Source organism: Chelonia mydas, chromosome 3 (genome assembly GCF_015237465.2).
Source record: "Chelonia mydas isolate rCheMyd1 chromosome 3, rCheMyd1.pri.v2, whole genome shotgun sequence".
NCBI classification, from domain to species: Eukaryota; Metazoa; Chordata; order Testudines; family Cheloniidae; genus Chelonia; species Chelonia mydas.
This window is the reverse complement of record NC_057851.1, coordinates 102,081,361-102,095,002: the sequence shown is the minus strand read 5'-3', so window position 1 is coordinate 102,095,002 and position 13,642 is coordinate 102,081,361. Positions and strand designations below refer to the sequence as shown.

General features: G+C 42.3%; 1 protein-coding gene across 11 annotated transcripts in view; it reads right to left on the bottom strand.

Moving 5' to 3' along the window:
• ARFGEF3 (ARFGEF family member 3) overlaps positions 1-13,642 on the bottom strand; it is a 123,491-nt gene that overhangs the window by 88,876 nt on the left and 20,973 nt on the right. For all 11 annotated transcript variants that reach the window (XM_007058073.4, XM_043543009.1, XM_043543010.1 and 8 more), the window contains exons 3-4: positions 11,897-11,978; positions 9,987-10,118 (exon numbers count right to left, since the gene is read on the bottom strand). In XM_007058073.4, coding sequence (XP_007058135.2) covers positions 9,987-10,118; positions 11,897-11,978 — 214 coding nt within the window. The remainder of the gene's footprint in view (positions 1-9,986; positions 10,119-11,896; positions 11,979-13,642) is intronic.

Genomic DNA, 13,642 nt, shown 5'->3' with positions numbered 1-13,642 from the left:
CCTCCCCGATTCCACTCTCTCAAAATTAGTTCTTCTGTCAAATTTGATCAATTTTTGTTTTTTGCAGTAAAACACAAAAATATTACATTTTGACTTTCATGTTTCAAATCCACCTTTTGCTTGGAACAGGCCTTTCTGAGCAAAGATAGTGTTTGTTTTTGCTGAAATGTATTTCATTTGATGGTGAAATGGACCTGTTTAAGTTTGTACCAAAATATTCAAACCTGAATTTTAAATAGTCTCCCTTTTCATTGTAAATATTTGGCACACTTCTTCTAGTGGGAGAGGGATCATTTCTGTTACAACAAACACCAAGGGCCCATATGAATTTTTTTTTGCTAACATTATTTGCCTCTCAAATTTAGCTGTTTTAGGGAGTAAAAATTATTGGAATAAAATCCAAGAAAGCACTAAAGTGATATATTATTTAAGAGGAAACTCAACTACAGATTGGCAGCAGAGATCAGCAATTTCTTCTGAGTTTGTATGCTCAGACTGCTGAATTGGAATTAATTTGCAAACTGGACACCATTACATTAGACTTGAATAAAGACTGGGAGTGGATGTGTCATTACAAAAAGTAAAACTACTTCCCCATGTTTATCCCCCGCCCACTGTTCCTCACATGTTCTTGTCAACTGCTGGAAATGGCCCACCTTGATTATCACTACAAAAGGGTTCCCCCACCGGCCCTGCTGGTAATAGCTCACCTTACCTGATCACTCTCGTTACTGTGTGTATGGTAACACCCATTGTTTCATGTTCTCTGTGTATATAAAATCTCCCCACTGTATTTTCCACTGCATGTATCCGATGAAGTGAGCTGTAGCTCACGAAAGCTTATGCTCAAATAAATTTGTTAGTCTCTAAGGTGCCACAAGTACTCCTTTTCTTTTTGTGGATACAGACTAACACGGCTGCTACTCTGAAACCTATCATTATGCAAGGCACTGAATTTAGCCGTATGGAGTGGAAATCCACCAACTTTATGAAAAAACTCGTACAGATACAGACAGACATCATCTCCCTTTCCAAATGCAAACAGACGGACATCATACCAAAAAGGACTGAAGGTAAAAAATCCATTACAATCTACATACGACACAGACTATGCTGACAGATTGTGCCACACGCTCTCAAAGTAACTGCGGAACCACCTGATCAACATCCTATACAGCAAACAGGGAAAGATAAAGAATGAGCTCTCAAAACTGGATACTCTCATAAAAAACCAACCTTCCACACAAACTTCCTTGTGGCTGGACTTTACAAAAACTAGACAAGCCATTTACAACACACACTTTGCTTCTCTACAAAAGAAAAAGGACACTAAACTACTACATGCCACAAGGGGCCACAACAGTGGTTCCCTTAACCCACCCAGCAATATTGTTAATCTATCCAGTTATACTCTGCGCCCAGCAGAAGAATCTGTCCTATTTCAGGGCCTCTCTTTCTGCCCCTCCACCCCCATGAACATGATACAGTTCTGTGGTGACCGAAAATCCTATCTTCGACGTCTCTGACTCAAGGAATATTTCCAACACACCTCTGAACAGCATACTAACCCACAGAGACCTTCCTACCAACACTACAAAAGGAAGGATTCTGGGTGGACTCCTCCTGAAGGTCGAAACAACAGACTGGACTTCTACATACAGTGCTTCCGCCGACATGCACGGGCTGAAATTGTGGAAAAGCAGCATCACTTGCCCCATAACCTCAGCTGTGTAGAACACAATGCCATCCACAGCCTCAGAAACAACTCTGACATAATAATCAAAAAGGCTGACAAAGGAGGTGCTGTCGTCAGCATGACTAGGTCGGAATATGAACAAGAGGCTGCTCGGCAGCTCTCCAACACCACATTCTACAAGCCATTAGCCTCTGATCCCACTGAGGGTTACCAAAAGAAACTTCAGCATTTGCTCAAGAAACTCCCTGAAAAAGCACAAGAACAAATCCGCACAGACACACGCCTAGAAACCTGACCAGGGATATTCTATCTGCTACCCAAGATCCATAAACCTGGGAATCCTGGACGCCCCATCTCCTCAGGCACTGGCACCCTGACAGCAGGATTGTCTGGCTATGTAGACTCCCTCCTCAGGCCCTACGCTACCAGCACTCCTAGCTATCTTCGAGACACCACTGACTTCCTGAGGAAACTACAATCCATCAGTGATCTTCCTGGGGTTCCTAGCTGCTAGTCTGGCTGGGCTGGGGAGGGACAGGAGTTGTCTTTCCCTGCACGACCACTCTTGGTGGGCAGATCAGATTGACCTTGAGAGGCAGTGCAGAAATGAGGGTGCTACACCCTCACTTCTATGCTGGAGCAGCCCAGGAGCTGGGCTCCCAGCTTCTGCCCCCCCCCCCCCCCCGGGCCCCTTCCCCCAACCCACAGCTTCTAGCTCGAGGCTTCCTTCCCCGGTGGCTCCTGCTCCCGGCGGCTACAGCCAACGCATCCCATACTTGGGGCTTCCACCTCCCGCTTCTCCAGCTGGGGCTTGGGGCAGCCCGGGTTCAAGGTTTCCACCCCCCCCCCCCAACCGCCAGCCATGGCTCCAGCTGGAGCTCAGGGCTTCAGCCCCTGCGGTTGCAGCTGGGGTCAGTGTATCCGCTTGGGGCTTCTTCCCCCACAGTTCCTGTCGGGACTGGGGGAGACCAGGTAGGGGCTACCGCCACCAAGGCTTCTTCCAGGGCTGGGGCACCCATTTTTCTCGGGGGCTCACAAATTGGCCAGGGGCCCTGCCTTAATCTGCCACTGGCCTGGACTAGCAGCTAGGAACCCCCGGCACCTACCCACCTCCACCAATCTCCTCTAGCCCAGCCCTGAAGGCAGCACAGAAATGAGGGTTGCAATCTTGGGACCCCCCACCCTCCCACCCCCGGGACCCATCATGATCCCATTTTGGGTTAGGACCCCCACAGTTAGAAAGTCTGAAATTGACCAATTTAAAAACCCTCTGACCATGCAATTGACCAGAATGGACTGTGAATTTGATAGGATCCTAATTACGAATGCTCAATCTGATACCAGTATTTTAGAGGCAGAATGATTTGCTGTGGTCTATCTGTGCTGGCTGTACCTAAATTTATGACTGTAGAAGTTAATTTCTATTTTTGGATTTCTCTTATGCATTTAGACAAAGTGAATGCTGAAATCACAGAAAATGCTGGTTCCCAAATACTGTATTAATGGGTAAGTAAAAAGGTATAGAAAAAGGTTCCCTTAAAGCAGTTTTAGCAAAGGTTCATTAAATCTCATGCATGGATTAAACAGAGCATTGTCTGGTTCCTCAGTGAAATCCATAGAACATAAAAGATAATACAAATCAGAGAGCAGTACACTTAATCCACCAACAAATATGAGTTTGGAGTTGCTGGGAATAAACTAATCTTTACTAAATCAAACAGCGGGTCACTGTAGACAACACAAAGTCAGGGATCAGCAGAGCCCTTCCTTCCTCTGAACACCCTTTTATAAACTGTATCCTTTTTTGCAACGCTGCTTGTTTCCAAACCATGCCATGCGATATACCAATTAGTGGCTGCTAAATGCCTGAAGATAAGTTTATTTGGGTTCAGAAAAGAAGATGGGGAGCCCTGCCTATTAGAGCTGCAGGAAATATTCAGAGCCTATAACCAGAACGTCTTTATCACATTAACTAAGAGTGAAATAATGACTCAAATACTAGAAAAGGTCACCACTGACACTATCTCAGGCAAACGGCTTTCCATCAGAGATGGCCTTAATTAAGTATTTCCATCTCTTGATCCTCCCATGTAGGATCTGTCTCAGTAGTTTCAGGTTTTCCATCCCAAATTCTTTTATAGGGTCTAATCCCACATTCTTTGCACACCCAAGCTTCTCCATGATGTACCAGAGCTCATTGAATTAACTGAAATTACAAAGAGAGCAAACAAAAGCAGTGGTGAGAGATGGGCACATCTTAAATTGCCAATTGTTACTTTCTGGAAAGATTTGCCTGCTATTTTAACATTACTGCTGTTCCTCCCCAGTGATCAGAAGCGAGTGCACCATACTTAAATATATGATTTTTCTGACTGAGCCTCTATCCATGACTGTTAAAAAAAGAGCATTAAGTCTGTTTTGCATTGAGAGTTTTGAGAGGAACCCCCTGTTTAATTTCTTATAAAATAAAGAATTAGGCTGCAAACTAAATCATTAGGAAGGTTGGCATTTTACAAATAGATGTCACAATAATGTGGTAAGAATGAATATTGCATATGATAAAACTCTGTGAAAAGCAAAGAAAAGAAAAGAAAAAAGAAAAGAAAAGAAAAAAGAAAAGAAAAGAAAAAAGAAAAGAAAAGAAAAAAGAAAAGAAAAGAAAAAAGAAAAGAAAAGAAAAAAGGTCCTTGCTCTTTGGAGCTTTCTTGTCTAACACACTTTCCTTTTATATTTAGCTTTGCTTGCTTTAGAGCCAGAAGGTCATGGTCTGAGCTAAATTCCTTTTGGCTACCAGCAGACCCAGAAAAGAGAGGTGTTGGTCATTCACCTGTAATATTATCACAAAAAGAGAAATGGAAATTGTCCAGCAGCAGATCAGTCCTCCTGCACTGCTGACCTGACCTTAGCCGATAGTATTCTTGTCAACACTGCAAATGATCTTGCGAGTAAAATGGTCTAATTTCATAAGGGGGAAAAAAACTGCTAAAACCATTTTACAAGCTTTTCAAGCTCAAGACAAAAAAGTCTGTGTTTGTCTCTAACTTAATCAAGAGCCTTCCCAGCATCTCTTCAGACTCTAGGCTAGTTCTCTGCCAACTCTTTCAGTGCCACAAGTACCAGCTGTATAAGGTAGTCCCATACAACCCTAGAAGCCGGATGCATGCTAGCATTTAATTCATTGAAATTAAGATGTGGCCCCTAAAGCTAACACAAGCAATTTCAATTCAACAACACCCTTGTAGTCAGTGCACATGTCAAAGGCCTGAAAACCTCTGCAATGCAGAACATTAACTAACCTATTTATTACTTCATTATACAACACACCACATTTGTCATTAGTATTGGTTCAGTTTAGTAGCATATACATAAGGATATCTAGCTCTTATACAACGCTTTGTAAATGTTAAAGTGCTTTACAAAGGAGCTAAGGAACATTATGCTCATTTTACAGAGGGGGAAACCTAGGCACCTCTGAAATGCCACCAGCAAGTCAATGGCACAGCCAGGACTTGCACCCCAGTCCAGTGCTCCATCCAGCCACACTGTCACCTGTATATAGATATATACATCGTTGACCTGATTATCGTAAAGTTGTATGTGTTGCTGAATTGGAATGGAGCATGTTCGAGAGGGTATTAGTTTTGCGATGGTAGTGGACTAATGCTTGGAGACTAGTATTGTGTTGGGTGTAGTTGTTGCCTTACCTCCTGATTTCGTCGCTTTTTAGTGTTTTTGTTATGAGGAAATGTGATTGAACAACCTTACATTAAGTTAAAAATATGGGAACAATAGTGAGTCTGTGTCTGAATATTTCACGGCCCAGAATGGGGGTTGGAGGTAGAGAAGAAGTGTGAAATGACCCAGCCAGAATAATTACTGAGATAGACCTTGTATCGTGCTCACTATATCAATGCATCTTTTTCTTGACAAAGAACAACAATACCATATGGAGATTATCAGATTTTTAGGCAATCAAAGAACACATGACCTGAGGGCAAGTTTGTTGGAGGAAGGGGGCCAGAAAGATCATATGCAACCTAACAGAAGCCTTTGTGATTTGCTATATATGCTTAGTGTTGCACAAACATAATCCAGAAAGGTCTTGGAACTTTCATTTCCTTGGTTTGTGGAACTTTCAGAGCTTTGCAATGGCAAGTTAGGCACCAGGGTGCCAAATATCAGAAAAGTTTAGGTAAGAATCACCATTTACCAGTCCATGGAAAAATACTGGTGTTAGACTCAGAGATGGGTCAGTCACTGGGCCTCCGACATTCACAATGATTGAGAAGTGAAACGAGGACTAGGATTTCAAGAAGAGAAACAGTACTCCTAAAGAAGGAAGTGATAGGGAATCCTCATGCATTCATAGGATTGCCAACTCTGACTGAAGCTATTCTGGTAGATTCCCCCCTTTCCTCCCCACCCCCACAACATGGCGTAATGTCATTTTCTTAAAGTATCCTATTAAAATCTCCTGAATTGCTTTCAATAGTCACCGGGAGATCAATGCTGATTCTGGGAGACTCCAGGCCAATCCTGGAGGGTTGGCAAACCCTATGCATTCACTCTATATGAGATGGCCTTTACGAAGAGACAGTCCACAGTTGGTTTCAGAAGGATTAACGTTACTGCCAGCAAATCCCCACCTGAGTTTTGATTAATTTACTCTTGTTTGCTTATTGCAAAGTGAAATTCCATTTTTAATTAAAATTCATAGTTTCCTAGAAGAGATAAGAGGTGCTGATGTGATCCTGCTACATACCAGAGCAACAGGCTCTATGAGAGATGAGAGCTTTGAGTTCCTCTTGGCACCTTCATTTTGGACAGTGTATAGCAGGGAATGTGCTTGTGTCCCTAATGAAACAATCCAAAGCCCACCGAAGTCAATGAGAGTCTTTTCATTGACTTCAGTGGGCTTTGAAACAGGGCATAACAGGGATGGAGTTAGTAACAAAAGTAGGAGTTTAAAATATGATGAAAATAGATCAAGGAAAACAGATAACTCTCCAGAACAAGAGGAATGCAAAAAACTGCAATTAGCTGGGGACATTAGACAATATTAATACACAGTTGTTGTAATTAAATGTATTAATATTACTCATTTTGAGCCATTTGAATGCTGTGTATTTTGTTACCAACAGAAATTACAGTTATCCTTTGGGTAATTTCCTTTTTCCTTACCCCCCCGCCCCCCCCAAAAAAATCACCGCAAAAATACAACTATCAGAGAACCTTAAGTAGTTAATAAATTAATTGTTAGCTCTAATGAGGTATTCCTATTGTTAATGAGATTTATTTGGTAACAGTTTGTAATATTTTCCTTAAATGATATGTTACACTGTGAAACGATACCAGATTGGCAGCCTTGGAGATTAATCCCTCTGTTTATCCCTACATCTAGTAAAAAAGTGAGCAGAACAGTATATGTTTACCCACGTTATCCAGCTGAGGTACTTCAAATTTGACCTGGAAGGGACCATCTCCAGGAATGAGAGGGTAATTCAGGAACACATTCATGCCCAAATTTCAAAATTGGCCTCCAGTTTTGTGGCAACCCACTTTTCCCCTGACCTCCAATTTAAATGATTAAGCAATGGAACAAACTACCACAGAAAGCAGTGGGTTATCCATCTCTTGAAGTTTTCACATCAACGCTGGTTGCCTTTCTGAAAGATATGCTTTAGCCAAACATAAGTGATTGGGCTTAATATAGGGGTAACTGGATGAAATTCTGTGGTGTTATACAGCAGGTCTGACCAGATGAGCTAAGGATCCCTTCTGGCCATGAAGCAGAGCTGTAACAAAGCATTTTAGTGCCTGGGGAGAGTAAGCATATCTGTGCCCCTTAGAGATGATGCATGGGGGAGGGCATGCATAGTCATGTGTCCCAGCCCCCGATTTCTGCTTTCCATTTAGCACAGAGGATTTCAAACTGAGGCGCTCTCCCTTTGGGGGACGCACCCGAGGGTTTGAAAACCATCACCTCCTTCTCGGAGCACTACATAAAATAAAACTCCAGAATATTGAAGTAGCCCAAATCTGATAACCTTCAGGTCACGCTGCAAAAGACTGGGGTTTTGAAGAAGGCTAAAGGTTTACTGTTGCTGAGATTTAATTGTATTGTTCATGGTGCGTTAGGATCACTAGAATCTTGGGTAGGCGTCTTTTTAGTTATATAAATTATAATAAATAACTAAACACTGGATGGTTTCCAGCCTCTCTGTAGTTAAGGTTGAGGCCTGCTTTTTGTGGCAAGCCCAATTTTGCATGGCCTCTAAAACCCTTAAAATAAGCATTTTTACTTCAACATTGCACAGGACGATACAGAGCCAAAGAAAAATTGGACAGGATATTCTATGATGTGGTGTTCGAGAGAAAAAGATGTAAATTGAGTGTAGTAAGTTATTATAATGCTTTCTTTTCTGCCATGTTACATACCAAAGTGACTTGGGTCAGGAACTTCATATTTCATGTATGCTAATACTTCTGATGAGACACACCGCACATCACCATTTTGGATAAGTGGCACTATATATTCTGGGAGTTATTTCACAACAAGCTAGGCATTTAAGAACGTTCTGTCAGGGTCCAATGACCTTTAAAACATCTGACACACAGTGCCAGATTCCCTACTCTGTTCCCAGCCACTTTGCACAACACAGGAAGCTGGAAACTAGTTGCCACTGGTCACAGAGAATTCCCCTGATAGAAGAGAACCCCCTATCTTTGCAGATGTGTTGATTCTTAGCCCTGTGCCAGTCCCCTCCCACCACAGAGGGCATATCAAGGGAGGGAGGCAGGCAGTGTGTCTGAAGTAGGCAGGATATATAGTTGATCAGTGCTTAGGATCCCTCTCACCAGCTTTAAGTTGCATCAGAGCTGGGGCTTACCCCAATAATGAGGGAGTTGAACCCAGTTCCCTAACAACCCCCACCAATTGCACATCTTTGGTAGGCCTCACTCTTCAGTTTGTATATGTGCATTGAGTACTACACACACAAATGATCTTTGCTAGGGGCACAAAGGAAATGATGGGCTTTGAATAAAAAACAGAAAAAGAAGCAATTTGCACGATTGGCCAATATGGAGCAGTTTTAGCAAGGGCCATTTTTAATCCTTTAAGCAGGGGCAACATTCAGTGCTGAAAACCACAAAGCAATACAGAAAAGCAAACAAAATCTATAAGGCAAATGAGTAGGAGTAGCTGGATCTAAGAGCAGAGATGAGTCAGGTCCCTTCGGACAAATGGTTTCACAAATCTTAATTCTGTATGAGGCACCTATACACTGCAGTGTTGGGTGCCTTAAACATGCAGAAAGGGCCTCTCTGAACACGTTCCTCAAAGAGTTTCTCCTGGATGAGTTTCCCCTCCTAACAGTAAGCATCTATTTGGAAGAGGATATCAAAGAGAAATTCTTTACATCAAGTATAAAATTCACATCCAAAGGACTGGAATCCATCCCTCACAGTACTCTTGCCTGTCAGGAATGTGGTTAACTGAAGTTGATGCTCTACTGTACCTTTAATAAGGGATCATGAGCTGGCATCTGAAATGCCGGAAGTACTGGAAAGCCTGTTGGCACGACAGGTCATTTTTTGACACCCCCTCACTTCTGATACAATGGCAGCTACCAACTGAGCATTCTGACTCCTATAGCTAACATCCTGAAGCAGTACAAGTATTTCTAGAAATAAAAGCTTCCTTTAACCATACAAAATGTGGGTGGCTCCCACACACTAGTTCAAAGATATTTTGGAGGTAACCAGCAGGTGCTCAGATAAGTCAAAATTCCCCCTCTCCCCCCAGCTTTGGCCAACCACTATTTGTAATCAAATTTTTTAGAAAGGAGGTAAAGAACAGGTAGAGAATGTGGTCCAAATTTTCAAAAGTGTGTGGGCACAACCAGGGTTTTGAGTGTGCAAACCCTCAGTCTGAGCATACATAACAAACATTGAGCACATACAAATGTGAGCCCTTGTGACATCTCTGAACTCCTTCCAAAGAAGTGTTCAAACCAGAGTGAATGCTTTATGCAGTTTAAATTTGCCTCCTATCATATACATGGAGTAACAGCAACAAGGGAGATAATTATGTTAAGAGGCAACACATGAAAGCTGGTGTTTAACACAATTCAGATAGCAATGCAAATGAGTGTTCATTGTCAACAAGGAGGGGATCAATTCCTGGCAGGACGTGCACATGTCCAAGACACTTCTAAATTTGCTCACAAACCCATGGAGCGAGTCAGACAGTTTCTGTTGCAAGCACTGACATTGGTAAATCACTCACCTTCATCACTTCTACCTGCAGGTCTTCATTCAGGGAAGGAGTCACTTTGATGGCATTCAGCACCTGATTTAGTAGCTGCTTCTCATCTGAGCCTGTTTCCACGGATACAAATCTCTCATCAGACAGCAGCTTCTGCAATAAGGCACAAGGTAGTTCATTTCAGAGACTGTTGATTCCTCCCTCCCCCACATTGTTTAACTCCATTGTAACCTATTACATATTGGTAATCAGAGTACTAGGTGCGTATCTGCCCTTCCTTCTCTGAAGGCCATCAGGACGGGATCTAGGCTTTGCTGATGAGGCAACTAACACTTTTGGGTTCATTACTGAATTCTACAAGTGGCTTTTTTATTTCTTTTCTCGCAGCTCAAATGATCTCAAAAAGGTCATTTCCCAGTGGACTCTCAACATGCCAGTTTCCGAAGGCTGCTGGACTTGGCTTTGGTGAAGCCCTCAGCTAATGTCATTTTAGAAGTAACACTTCAACACATGTACAGAGTGGAAAACGTGGCTGGTTTGGTTGCCTAGAGCTACCACTACTTTACATGTTGCTTAGTGGGAGATAAAAGTTTAGCTATCATCCCACTCTCTCTCTTTGAGCTGCCAGGGGGACAGAAGCACTGTGGAGGTGGCATTGCTAATCACTGGCAGAGGGTGGGAAGAGGTATTTATGTATCTTTCAAGAGATGACTAATCTAAAACATTAACTAAGCCCCTGAAGAGAAGGTAGCCTGACCAGTGGGTTGTGCTGGTGGTATGAAGTTTGATGTGTATTTGGCTGGGGGTAGGGGTTGAGAGGTTGTATAAGGGGTAGATTTGACACAGTCCTACTGATTTTTATGGTCTGATCAGGTTCCCTTTGCTTGGAAAGAACCTAGTATGTGAGTAATGGAGTGTCACAGTGAGTATTTTCGGACAGCACGATAGAGCTAGAAAAGGTGGCACAAAAGAGCAAATCCAACTTAAAAAAATAATAAAATAGACTTGAAGTGAATTTTTATGGGAGCCCATTTTCAAATCTAAATATTGGCCTTTTTATTATTCTCAAAAAACAAAACTACTATCAACTACGTGGGGCTGAAACACAGAGACACCAAAGGCGTGTGCACTACTGAAGTCCTACTTATGCCCTCAAAACAAGACCTCGTGCTGACCCTTCACACAGGGATGAATTGCACCTTAGTGAACAGCAACTTGTATTTAGTAGAATAGCAGTATTAAGCCTTTCCTACAAAACTATATTCCTAGCAATAAACATTAATTGCATCCTGGTGCAATGTCCATTTTCCTTCAATGAAGTGAAAACATGCGCTCAGTTTCCATTTTGTTACCTACAAATGCTTTAGCTCTCTGAAGCCTGCATCTGATTTTCTTGGTACATGCACTGCATGGCTGTTTTCAGTTGTGTTTATAAAACCCCTTCAGTTCACCTAGTGCTACTGAATGTGGGAGGAATTTTGATTTCAATATTTCAGTGGGGGGTCCCCATACATTTATAACAGAGCCCTCACTACTTATGTCTACGTTACGCTTTCCAGCTTCAAAGCACCACTGTCCTCTGAGCTGATCAAAGAGGGCTGGATAGGACTGTCTTCAGACTCTGCCAATGCAGCCCCTTAGTTGTTTGCTGGAGTCCAAGTGCAAAGCCAGTCACTGTCCATTACTTGCAGAGCATGCAGCTTCCACAGAATCTTCTGCCTCTGCTAGCACAGAGGCTAGCTCCTGGATGCCTGTTCAGCAGTGCCCTTGCTATCACTAGGTCACCCCATGGTTTGATGCTTTGTTTACAATACTTGTTTTCATTTTAAACACCTGCATTTCCTTTGAATTTAAAGGATACGGGAGCTGCCATTTTCTACATCCACCCTCCAACCAAGCAAGTCAAAATCCACCCAAGTCCCAAGCCATACCTGCATCCCTGCTAGAGCATGTTGGGCCAACTTCACGTTTTTTGATTCCAAAGCCAGCTGCAGTGGAAGGAGACACTTCTCCCTATAAAAATGAGAGGAAAATAGTGCTGAGAAACTGGCATTCACAAAAACCACAGCCTTCTGGATTTTCCTCACTTTCAACAGGGTCAAACTCAAACAATCATTGAGCAGACTTTAACAGAAAACAGCTGCAATGTGATATTTATCTTCCCAAAGAAAACAACAAAGTGGTTTTCCAAATTTTTCAAAGAATCATTCCTCAAAAGAAACAGCCACTTACGGACCCACTTCCCAAGCAGCTTGGTCCTTAAAATGTTTCATTTTGTGCAGCACAAACACGTGATTTACAAACCACTCACAGACTATAGCACAGCTTGAGAAGCACTGTGCATCAGTCACTTGTCTTCTGTTTACTAGTCAAGTTGCAGAAGCGGATACCAAGTTCCGCATTCATCTTCTGTGGAACTAGTTTTGCTCCATGCCTTGTTTACAGTACAATTTGTAATCACGTGTTAACTAAGCTGAAAGCAATTTGTGCAAAGAGCAAACATTGAAGGGTAGGGTTTACAATGAGTTAATGAACACATTTTAAAAACACGATTACAAATTGTACTTGGACTGTAGAATGCAGTAAGCTTTTGCATATTATGAGATACTGCGAGTTAGGATGGTCACAAGCAGGTCCATAAGCACTGGAGACTTGGATTCAAATTCTGACTTAAGGTACAAATAAAAATGAGGTTAGTGGACCAGTCAGTGTACATTTGCTCATCTCACAAATCCACTCACACAATAATCTGACTGAAGGGAGGCCCGGAATTGGAATAACAAACTATTTCAGCTCGTGATTGAGACATATCAGCAGAGCTATGTGGGGAATGCTTATAAAGCACCTTCCCACACCATGTCAATCTCTAACCAAAACAGCAGTTCACAAATGAAATGAGTGTGGTGGTCTCAGCCTAAATTATATAAGCGACCATGTGTCTCTGTTTTTGGGAGGCCAACTTGAAACCCTTTAAAGGGACCTGATTTGTAGAAAATACTGAGCGCCCGCCCCTGAAAATCAGGTCCCTTTAAGGGGTATCCAGTTGGGCATCCAAAAATCCAGGCACACAAAATCACAAGTCACTTTTCAAAACATAGGCCCTCGTCATTAGTGCCAATTAAAGACCTCACCACATCCCAAGGCTACCAACACAACACAATTCAGCAAAACAGTAAAAGAGTGAACTCATGTAATTTCAAAGCTTGTTTGGGAACTTGCAGGACTTCCCATACTCTTTCCCGAATTGATGCAAATTTACAAAATTCCACCTAACATATCTGGTGGCAGCACAAACATCAGTAGGTGGCATTCTTGCTTTTTTATGTTTAAATTGGAATAGAGTTTACACATAAATTCAATCAGCTATTTAACTGAAAATTACCAATACGCCTTGCTTAGGATGCTTTGAACAAACAACATGCAGAAAGTGAACCTATTTCAGAAGCTCCTCAAATGTTTCTGGAACATATTTAGCTAAAATGACTCTTTGTAAGTATTAGCCGCAGCATCCAAAGCTGTGTGAATGGTGCAACACGTGGGAAAGATCTCTGTTGAGTGTTGTAGACCTGAAGACTGGAACATCCAAAGCAGAGATAACCCACACAAAAAAATCTATTACAGGTTTTACACAATAACCCATTTGTAACCTACATGCCCAGGAGGCATGTGGATTACCC